This window comes from Lepisosteus oculatus, chromosome 8, assembly GCF_040954835.1.
Source record: "Lepisosteus oculatus isolate fLepOcu1 chromosome 8, fLepOcu1.hap2, whole genome shotgun sequence".
In the NCBI taxonomy this organism is placed as follows: domain Eukaryota; kingdom Metazoa; phylum Chordata; class Actinopteri; order Semionotiformes; family Lepisosteidae; genus Lepisosteus; species Lepisosteus oculatus.
The window spans coordinates 41,547,007-41,559,158 of NC_090703.1; the positions used below are offsets into that span (position 1 = coordinate 41,547,007).

General features: G+C 36.2%; 1 protein-coding gene across 3 annotated transcripts in view; it reads left to right on the top strand.

Annotated features, from left to right (window-relative positions):
• The window catches only part of gria3b (glutamate receptor, ionotropic, AMPA 3b), a 134,429-nt gene that overhangs the window by 84,392 nt on the left and 37,885 nt on the right, over window positions 1–12,152 (top strand). For all 3 annotated transcript variants that reach the window (XM_069193467.1, XM_006632749.3, XM_006632748.3), the window contains exons 5-8: window positions 5,638–5,691; window positions 6,824–6,985; window positions 9,550–9,717; window positions 10,868–10,972. In XM_069193467.1, the coding sequence (XP_069049568.1) occupies window positions 5,638–5,691; window positions 6,824–6,985; window positions 9,550–9,717; window positions 10,868–10,972 (489 nt within the window). The remainder of the gene's footprint in view (window positions 1–5,637; window positions 5,692–6,823; window positions 6,986–9,549; window positions 9,718–10,867; window positions 10,973–12,152) is intronic.

Genomic DNA, 12,152 nt, shown 5'->3' on the forward strand with positions numbered 1-12,152 from the left:
TAAAAGAAAATCTGGTTAATTTGAGAAAGTGTCTTTAATCTGATCAGATAAATTTAAGAGGCTAAAATGTGTCTGATATAGCACAGAGGATTTGTAATGGATGACATTCAAAATGTGTAGGACACTCTAATAAGTGTGCACAAAGACTACTGTCTCTGATAAAACCATTTAGTTCTACAACTGATCACTTCTACTTCTATTATAATTAGGTAAGATTTACTCTCATTGGATGCTAGTTTTAATATTCTTTCATGAATGGTTAATGTATACTTAATTTATATATTAATGTATATAATTTGAAGTAAATAATTTAAAATAGACAAAACAATATAGTTTTATTTTGCTTCATATGCAGTTTTTTATATTCAGTATATGTCATAATTATTTTTAATGATCTGGTTTCTGTCTGAAAATTCTGATCAACTTCTACTACTATCTACTACTGCTTAATAAGTGGTCATATCTGCAATTACAGTATACTGTATATACTGTACAACATTTGTGTGTTTGTACCAGAGATGAACATCTCCAGTCTTTAAGGGCCATATTCCAGCAGTCTCTTTATGCATTCCGCACATGAAAAACAGGTTAAAGGTGTTAAATTAACCAGTTAAACAAATAATTAGATCAATAAAGCAACTAATTTAATAGGTTGGGTGGAATAAAAGCCTACAGGCACTGCATCTCAAATTTGTGGGGGTGTGTACCCATAACCTATTACCTATTGAGAACTCCATGCCTGTTGAAGAAATGTACTTAAATGTAAATCTAAAATCTGTTTGTATAGAAATAAATTCTGTAGATGTAAATTCTTTCTGTAGAAAGTTGTGTTATACAAGTTGGAAAGAATGAATGGCAGTGATATTTTGTATCCTTCAGTGCAGTGAAAATAATTCCACCAACTCTTTTATAAATTCAAATGCACTTAATTGGCATCACATATCATAGTTTAATTACTATTATAAAGCATGACCCTGCATGGGTAACTTTCTGTGCCACAAAGCCAGGTCTGAGCTTATTTAGAGTAATGTTGGGGGCTTTCACTGAAGAAAAATTCTGAATAGTCTTGATTGCTTTCCCCAGTAGACATACAGTAGGAAGACCCTAATGATTTTCTGTCATTTCATTCAGGAAGTCAATTTTTAGTAAGGGTTCAGAGGTAAAAGACAACAATAATTCACAGCAGTTTATAATTGGTGGGTATTACTTCAGTGGTCATGATAGTTTTTTTAAGAGCAATAAGAAGTCAAAATCAATTATGAAATATATGTATTTATGCCTAAAAGGTGTTTCGTTTGTGAGCTATATGTGAACGTGTTCAACTGGTCAAAGTTGTGGCTATGTCTCACTGATGAGCCCTAACAACTATGAAGCAGCTCTGGCTCCATTTGATTTAATATATACCAAGCAGAATGAAATATCTCTTTAAATGGTTTTGCTTTCTAGCTTCATGGAACAGAGCTGCATTTGCTGGGAACTGGGTTGTTTTGATTGTAAGACACATTGATCAAAGGCATGTTCTGGTTTACTTTGGTTTATTAAGTTCTTGGTAAAACATTAAGGGTCATCAACAGTCCAGGAACACAGGATAAAAAAAGAAAAAGATAAAGAGAGAAAGATGGACAACGGACGGACATGACGACACAAGGAGAAAAAAGAAACTGTGCCAGGAGGGAGGTCCTTGTTCCTAACAGCCTTCAAGACCAGATTGGACCTAAGTATTTAAACCTTCTTAAGAGAGCTTGACTTTCTGTTGTTCTATGAGACTGATTTCCTGTATAAGGAATCCCTAAATTAAAAATGGCTTCTCCTGGTTATTTAATGCATTTTTATAATAGGTAGATAGGTTTCCCATTCACTTTGAAGCACCCAGATTTACAGACGGAGAGACTTTACTATGCTGTAATTCTTATTCTGTTTAGTTTAAAAGGCAGGTGTATCTCTCATGTTGGCCTATACAGGTGTTATATAAGATCTTTGAATACTTGATTAGAGGTTTTTCTGGTTGGTCATAAGGTAGGTCTCTGAGACACTTTGTAAATAGAGTAACTTGTATGTTGTATATTTTTTGTGATGTTTAGTATGTGTTATTGTCATTACCAATAAATATTTGTTTAACCCAGTATGCCTGATTTATAACTCTTTTGCCAAAGCTGCACCAGAGAGCAAAGACTCTGTTGTCTTTAATTATACCAACTGCTCAGGTATATTCTTAGCATTGTCTTTAAAATTTGGGGGTTATGTTAATTCAATTATTGATTATCCAGTGATAAATCTCTATTTTTGTAACTCCCTATTTATAACTAATTATATAAGTTCTTATATCCCAGATAACGGGCTTACCTCTGCAATAATTACAGTTGCTACATGACACTGCAAAACTAAATTTAACAGGATGAGTACGACTTTACAGTCCTCAAAAATCATTGCATATACAGTGCTATATCCATGGACTGAAACTGCAGTTCATTACATTTGGTAAGAAACTACAAAACATATAGATTTGCTTGCATAAGTAATTACCTTTTAGCAATAATGCCACATTTTGTTGAATTATAAGTCTATCCACAGTTTTTCAAATGTGCATGGGTGGTGTAATTTTTGTCCACTCTTCCTGGAAAGCTTTTATTGGGAATCATCAATGAATAGTAATCTTGAAGGCTTACGATAAGTTCAGCCATATGTTTTCTATTGAATTCAAGTGAGAACTTTGACTGGATCATTCAAGGGCCTTCACTCCAACCACTCGTTGTGGTTTTGAGCTTGTGCTTGAAAACATTTTCCTGTTGAACAGCCATTTTCAACCATGGCTGACTCAAGCAAGTCCTCTAGGATTTGCTTATATCTTGCACTATCCATTTTCCTCTCAATCCTGACAAACCAGTCCTTGCTGATGAGAAGCACTCCCAAAACATAATACTGCCACCACCATCCTTGTCACTTTGGTATAGTAATAACATCCTTGGGATGATGTTAACAACTGCATTATGTGCTGTGTTGAACTTGTGCCAGACATATTGTAACTCTTTGAACTCACACCAAAGAGCTCAGTTTGTGTCTTGAAATTAAACATCTTATCTCAGATGACATTTAAGATGATTTGTTTTTTCAGTAATGTCTTTTTTTCTTGGCATTCACCCATACAGACCAGCTTTGTGTAGCAAACAGGACATTGTCAATGAATGAATGCAGACTCCGATGTCAGACATAAAAATCTGTATATCTTTCAAGGACAATGTTGGCTTCAAAGTGACAAGTTTGGGAGGATGAGCTGATCTGGGTACTGTCTTGGTGGTACAATAAGTCTTCCACCATTTAATAATTTACTTCACTGTGTTGGGCGATAATCCATACCTTTGAGATTGTCTTGCACCCTTCTCTGGCTTTGTGCCTCTACTGTACCACTTCATTCCCAACCCCAAAATTCCTTGATTTTCATGTTTTTTTTTATGCTTTCTTAAACTTGGCTATACATTGTAACATAATGCAGGGAAATTTCAACATCCAGTATATATGTAACCAATGCGGTAAACTAGTTAAGATTCCAGGTTTTTATCTAGGTAATCTGGGTCCGATTCAAGATATTGGAATGTAGTTGTCACACCCTCTGCAGCCAGAGGGTGCTCCTTCTCTGTCCTGTCCGTAGTTTCCTGCCTGCTGTCCTTCCGGTCCCTCTCTTTCCCTTGGGCTATATATTTCCGGGTCTTGCACTCTGCCCTCGCTCAGCATTAATGTTCGGATAGGTCCTGAGACCCGCCTAGCACCAGGTCGCCCAACGTCCTCTACCTGAGGGCATAGGTTTCTAAACGGCACTCCTGAACTCTTTGCACGAACGAGCCCGGGCCTTTTTCCCGTCTCGCCGCTACGCATATGGGTCTTTTTCCACTCTCCTGCCTCTCCACGGTTAGTCCCTTTGGATGTCCGTGACAATAGTGTTCTCCTGTACAGTCTAGTACTTATGATGCCTGCCTTTCACCCAGGTGGAATGGGTCTGAATCGCGCTGTGGGAATGCAGTTTGTGGATATATGGTACAGGCTACCCAGCCACGTCATTGAAGTTGATATTTCGGCTTCATTCAGGAAGCAGACAGATGTGACCCTATAACTACCAACTACCAAACAGGCTAGAAGGGCTGAAAGTCCCCCTCAGTTCGAAGCCTGCAGTGATGATATCAGGACTGACCCTTACAGTTGGCTAAATCTTCCAGGTGTTTTTTGTGTGGCTCACTATGCAAGTTGCTACTTGAATTTCTTTGTATACCTGAGGGAAATTATGTACTTTCACTATACACAAGTAGAAACCGTTTCACTAATTTTATCTCATTCAAATAATTAATTTGCACCTGGGCTGATTGAGGGCTATAGTTCAAAGGAGCTGAATACTTATATAACTGAGAATAAGGTGTTTTTCTGTTTATTTTAATTAATTACTGTATATTACTGTACATATGCATTTTAAATGTATCCTTTTGGATTCATCTGTATACAGTATTTGTAACATTCTTCCCTTGGTTATTACAGTACATGTACTTCACTTGTGTGAGTGTAGGCACTAATGAATGTATGTAGGTCTTATTTTGTGAGGAACTGCAAAACACAATACCTTTTAGTAACAATATCTTATGCAAATTGTATTATTTTTAAATTGTGGTAACAATATGCAAGTGGTTAGAGCTTGGTGCTGCAGGTAGGACAGTAATTGGGTCAAATCAATTGGGTGGGATGCTGCCATTAAACTCCTAAAGCAAGGAACTTAATATGAACTCCAGAAAATGTCCTGCTGTATGGATGTCATTGTAAAGATGACTTATTCTCATTTGACATATCTGGTTAAATAAAGAGCATTAAAAAACATTTAAAATAAAAATATTTAAAATAAAACAATACAATTCTTTCCTGGAAAAAAATTGCTGCTTCAACATTATTTTAACTATGGTTAGAACAGCAACTTAGATCCATTTCTGTTATTGCTAGGGGCCAAGACTGGAATTAGCAAGAGCAACATTACTAGGTGGGGGCAAGGAATATCTTTCAGAATAATGGAAAAAGAAGAGGAAACCTGTGTCTAAATGTTAACTGCACCTGGATGCCCATACCACACGATGTGTAAAAATACACAAAAATACACTTAATAGAAGTCATTTTTGAAGCACTAAAATGAAAAAAAAACAACATCTTTTAAGATTGAACTCTGCTTTCTTGCAGTTTAATAAGACAGACCTGATTCCTGATTGCAGTTCTATATTGTTTTCAATGCACTGCTTCACACCAGGCAGACATCTAGAACGCAGCAGAAAATGTGACCATTTTTGCTTTTAGGTATGCCCACTACAGAAACTAACTCTGTACAAAGAGCCACTGTGGATGATTCCTTTTAAGCTAAACACATTTATAATAGCAAGAGGATTCAAAAGCTTTTACAGTTTGCCCTTTTGGCCACAGCCCATTAAAGTCAAGGTACTAACTGTATGTTCTGTCTTTTTACACCAACCATTTCAAACTCAAAAAAGAAAACGTCTGAAGTGACATAATGTACAGCGTCAGATAAAGGCACTTGAGAAAGTTCTGTTCGAGGACAGAAATGCATTAGGAGAAATATTGATGATTGATGTTTTTTGTATATTTTTTTCCTCTCAGGTTGTGATCCTTGGAAAGAACAGCCGTGGCTATCACTACATTTTGGCAAATCTGGTAAATATACAGAAATAAATAAAAGACTGCACACCTTTTTCATATAATGAAATATGCAGATATTTGCCCATATGAAAAAATCAATAATATTGTGTGACATTGATGATTTTGCAGACTTGCTAATTCATTAACTTGTTTCATCTCTTAGTACTTAGTTGTTGTTTAGAATAAATGGGTGGTATGATTAAAGATTGGCAGAGTGTGTCAGCATTAGTCTATAGCTATACATGTAAAGGAAATATATAATAGTATAGTATAAAATTAATTGATTACTATCGATGCTGCCTATGATGTAATTTCCGTGACTTTGCGCCCCATAGCATACTCCCTAGATTAGCAAAATGATGCTTGTAGGGAAACTAAGCTAAAATCACATGAAACATACAGTACAGCAGTGACACTGATAGTGGAAGAAAGTTTTAAAATTTGCCTTTAGGGGATCTTATCCAGATCTGCCACTGTATTATGCAAAGACATAGTACTGCATGGCATGTTATTCTTCTTGTTTTAAAAATGTCATCATGAAATTATGTAATAGTAGGAATTTTAGATTTTTTTACAATTTAATAATACATCTATATGCACAAAATATCAAAACTCAAATAGTATGAGGAGTAATAGGACAACATGCAAACATGACAATGACTAGCTCACTGCTACAAACTGGGGGTGTGGCAAAAACCTTATCTCATGGGTTCTACACATGTATTTGTAGATCAAGGTCTATCCTTGATCCAGACATTCAGTATATGACAATAGTTGTTGCCTACAAAAGAAGTATAATTATAAAATATTTTTTTGATTATTCACCATAAGAGAATTAAATAACAGTTTCAAACATTAAACAAATAGACTAGCAGTGTATTTCATAAGAGTTTAGTGCCTTTTTTGTAGGTCAGACATTGCAGATAGGAGAAATTCGCCACCATGCTGTTAAACAATCTGAACGGAGAGTTCTATTTGCTGTTACAGTGCCTTTAGGAAATTTCACAGAATGCGGCTTTCCATGGTGACACATACTGCATTATGACAAACAACACTGGTCCCTATGCTGTAAAGAAAGTGAACACAGTATTATGTTTAGTGATCGTCTCCTCTGTCAAGTCATTTTTAATTTCTTTCCTTTTTCTAGGGCTTCTCCAATGTGAGCTTGGACAAGGTCTTTCTCGGTGGAGCGAATATAACTGGGTTTCAGATTATCAACACAGAAAACCCAATCGTGCAGCAGTTTCTGCAGCGCTGGGACAGGCTAGATGAAAGAGAGTTCCCTGAAGCACGAAACACTCCACTAAAGGTACTGTAGCTAGGCCTTTTATCTTGTAATAGAGGAATGCTTTATAAAATAATATAACACACACCAAGCTATCTTGTTACAAATAGTCTGCACAATTATTTGATCCCTAGTATTATCCCTAGTACCAAATGCTGCCCTGCATAAAGATCAACGTATCAATACAGGTTTCATAGAAAGCTACGTTGGGGTTAATTTACATCTAGTTAGTGAATGATCAGGAATGAAATGGATTTTATATAACCATAGTTATGGTGCTGCTGTTTAGAAATGGCCCTTGTTCACAATTTTGTAGAGAGCAAAATTAAGAGGAATAATGGAGAAAGAGAGTGACATTGCAGAAGAGCTGTGCAGCGTTCAACAATATTAAAATGACCAGCTTTTGACATCATTTGTAGCCAACAGCTCCAAGCACAAAACCGAACATTAACATACACCGTGAGACTGCCCATCATGCAGGGCCGTGTGAACTTTGCTCTAATTTATGAAATATTTGTGTTCTAATTTATTTGACACAAATCTGTTCCACATACCTTGATGATGTCCATTAGTATTAATGGCAGCTAATTTGCTTACTCTGATCCCTTACACTTAATGTACTTTCTGAAGCAGAGCTCTGAGAGAAGTCATTTATATGTAAATGAAAAGATGTTCATCTCTTATGTGATACTAGAAACTACTCAGACATCAGCATAAAGGAATGACATTACGAAAAGCCAGGCGGAAGTAACTCCTTTGATTCCTATAAAAATCACATGGTCTGAAGAAGCTCAGAAAAGTACTACTATCCTGCTCTAACATTGATACATGCACATTCTTCAATTAACTTTAAGCTGCACCTCCTATCCGATCAGCCTAAATTATTCACTTAGTCATTATGCCACTTTGTGCTAATTTATAACAAAGCTGTTAAATAAAGTGAGTTCTTTATGAGTTTTGTGCAGGCTTACAATTCAATATTCAAATAAATTCAGTATTAAAGTTTGAAATACTCTTCATTTCTGCGAATCTAGTCACTGTGCTGTTCAAAAAGCTTATTGTTTAGAATATATTGTGTGAATTTATTTATTGATAGTTAATTCTGCCATTGAGTCCTAACATTTAAGGTCTTGCTGTTTTAAAAAAAAAGTTATTACAGTGCTAATATGCCTTTAACAAACTAGGCAGAAGTTTAGGCTTAATAAAACATAATCAAATGCCTGAGTCCTTTGATTGTAATTAATTAAAAAACTGCTGAAAGTAAAATATGTACAGTATGTATGCTGTATATCTGAGCATTTGGCTTTATCCATAATTAGAATTGTTGACATTAGGGGCAATTTTATTCAGTGTTTTACACTCACAGCATCTCTTTGATAATTTAGAGAACCTTGATATTTTGAGTAATTAAGCTGTTTTTAGGTGCTGTCAGTATGTCATATTTCTGATTTACAATGTTAAAAGATTGAAGTGATACTGATTAATTCTTCTGGCCATGAAAACTTCACAAAAAATATACTGTGCTAGTTCCTTATAACAAGGTAACAACGTGGTTAGCATTTTGAATTCCTGAATTTGACTCATAACATTTTTATACTGTCCTGAAATATGTACATAAAATGTCTATAAGTTCAAATGTATTCATAACTGTGGCTATAATCAATAAATATTTCTCTGCTATGAATTACTGGCATCCTTTCATCTAAAGGAAACTAATTTTAGTTATCACTGGCTTTAAGCTTCTCAGGGAAAGTTGAGCTTTATTATAAAGGCATGTAGTAATGGTTTGTTTAGAATAGCAATGTACAATAGGCCATGAGATTTAGAGCATAAAGTCCTTCTCTGTGATTCATTATATTGCCCATTCTGAAACAATCAGATTTTGTCAATTGCTTTGTTGCCTTACTTCAAAGTAGACCTCACTATTCTTTATTTTTTATTACATTTAATTCATATTAATTTAACAAACATACAACATTAATACTTAAAGTAGAGCTCAAGGCACAAGGTTAAATTAAAAATGTAATTGAATATCAAAGATTTTAATGTAAACCTTAGACATATTTACTTTTCCTGTATTAAAAGATGGGTACAGATTTCTAACATTTTTCTAGTGAAAGACAGATATTGCAATGTTGTTTGAAATCGCTAGCTCCAGGCAATCATGTGCTAGCAAAGAACAACCATAAAAAGGAGCAACAGTTTTATCATAATAAGTTGAAGAAGGAGGATGAGGAGGGTATGTTTTTTATTAAAATATTTTATAATGTTATAATGTAACGTGTAATGTTATAATCCCAAATTATGAACTTTTATTTTCTTTTTAAAAACAAAAGTTTACTTACCTATTACAGCAGAATGCAGCTCCTTTATTTCTGTATAACAAAGACTGCCCTGTACTTGTAAAATGTAGACATATCCCAAACGCATTAATTATACTTTTTTAGAGAACCAAGGGCAAAGAAAAGTCAGAGATTTTCTTATCAGGGTATAATTACCCAAAGCAGAAGCGATTATGTCAAGATACAGACTTAGTCACCTTGTGGGACATTGCTAAAGCTGAGCTACCTATACATGTTCTGTTACAGTATACATCTGCTTTGACTCATGATGCCATACTGGTGATAGCTGAAGCCTTCCGCTACCTGAGAAGACAGCGAGTGGACGTGTCACGGAGAGGCAGTGCGGGAGACTGTTTGGCAAATCCGGCCGTACCCTGGAGTCAAGGCATTGACATTGAAAGAGCTCTAAAAATGGTAGGAAGGGGAGTGTTTCTTGCAATTCCAGGACACTCCTGGTCACATACTGTATCTATTCTTTGGCACACTGTTAAATGAGGACACTGCAAATTAAAACACTACTATCCATTGATCTGCAATTAAACTTTGTAAAAGTACAAGTCCAAGGCAATACCTTGCTTAGGAACAAGTAATAGGTTTATTCAATGCTGAAAAAAAGAAGAAAGAGAACACAACGTTTCAGCCGTGGAGCCTTCTTCAGGTGTGAGAGAGACATGGCAGTAGGCAAAGGTAAAGTAGCGGGAGAACAAAGGTTGGGAGGGAGGAGGAGTGAGAGGCGGGAGCAGGGGACAGAAAGAGAGGCCAATCAAGAGGTGTGAAGTCAGAATGGGTGCAGAGAGGTGTGAAATGAAACTTCCAATGAATGGAGAAAATTTAAAAGAATAGTAGTCTGTCGTTAAGAGAAGGGAGAATGTGTGATCCTAGCTGCAGAATAATTTTGGTTTCTGTGGTCTTTCTGATGTATGGCTTCTGAAAACCATCTTTGAGAACACAGACGGAGAGATTAGAGTGGTTGTGGCCGTCAAAGGTGAAATGAGAAACAATGGGCTTGGAGAGATCTTTAATCTTCACAGCCCTGACGTGTTCTTTGAAGCGGTCTCCGAGTCTCCTTCCTGTTTCTCCAATGTAGATGGCTGGGCATTTACTGCAAGAGATACAATAAATAAGGTTGCTGGAGGTACAAGATGCTGTCTGGGTGATCCGGAATTGTCCTGAGGGGCCTTGAATGAGTGTGGTGGTGGATGTGTACTTGCAGGTGATACAGCGAGCTCTGTTGCAAGGGAAAGTGCCTGGTGTGGATGGTTGTTGAGGGCGGTCAAGGGAGCTGTGAACAAGGAGGTTACACAGATTAGGTGGTCGGCGATATGAGATGATAGGGCGATCAGAAAAGAGGGCCCCAATGGAGGGATCATCCTGTAGGATGGAAAAGTTGTGGTTAATGGTCCTGGGGATAGGAAGTGTGTTAGGGTGGTAAGGAAGCACCAAAAGAATGCTTGCTTAGTCTACCAGTTAAAGTAAGTATACCAAGAAATGACCATCTTCCTCAATATGGTATTTAACCAGGGAATATCTTTGGCTTTATTTTTGTTTCCTTTATGCATGGCAGGTACAAGTACAAGGTATGACTGGGAACATCCAGTTTGACAACTTTGGCAGAAGATCTAACTACACCATCGACGTGTATGAGATGAAACCAGGAGGGCCCCGGAAGGTAAAAATACCATACTGGGTCTGAGCTCACATCCAGAGACATCTCCAGGATGAAAGCATTCTTCACATTTGAGATTAATTGCCACATGTGACTGTAAATCATATGTTTTAAAGTCTTACACATGGTGTTCTTTATAATGAGTCTAATTATTATCCCATTATTACTATTTAGTGCAGTGATCCATATTGGCAATGAATAATATATCTTCAAATTGTTTTCGATCCAAGTTCATTTCCTAAATCAATAGATGAAAAAACCTGGACCGGGACTGACTTATGCGCCTACCAAGATGCCTTATTTTCCTTCAACCAAAAGATTTTATGACTGGTATTTTCATTTTAAAGATCTACCAAAAAAGTAATGAAAAGAATAGAACATAGCATTAAAGCATCTGGGTATCAATGTGACATTTCTAAATCTCCACTGATCAACAATGTACAAAAAATATTTTTGTTCCTCTTGTTCAGTGTAGAATATGTTATTTACATTCCAATTGATCATATTGCACATCAAGCAAATTGCTGTAATCGTGCCTAATTGTAGTACGATTCAAACCCACCATTAAAATAGAAACTTGCCAGAATAAATGGCACATACTTTGCAACATGTTGCCCTATGTTAGAATCTGATTAAGCCTGGAATCTTTAATTCTTAGAAAGGTGGGGGAGTTTTCTTTAGGATAGGCACATTAGTGGGAAGTATATATGTTAATTGTGTATACAATTGCAAGACATAATCCCAACAAGACTGATGCAAATTACGATATTTTGAATGGTAATTGCAATTATCTTGCCCACCTGCTGAAGAAAGAAACAAAGATCAATGCATTTCCTTCCACTTTAATGAATAGCATTTTTGATTGCTTGTGTGTGCTGATCATTTAAAGGTGTCTGTTTTTAGGGCAATGCAACAGTACAAAGCTTATATGTGAATAAAAACAGTAAAATTGAATGGGTCGTAAACAAGCAAACCGCTGTTGGACTTGGTGGCACTGAACAACGTGAACTGTAATTTATACTTAAGAAGAATGTTTTATACAATCACTTAGCACTCCAGCACAAATATACAGTAGCTATCTTTAGTCAGAGTTTCTTACATAGCCAGATAAAGGAAAGAAGAAAGACAGAACCTGTCAGGTTGATGTATTATGTGATTCTTCCCTGCTGCTCACCTACAATAC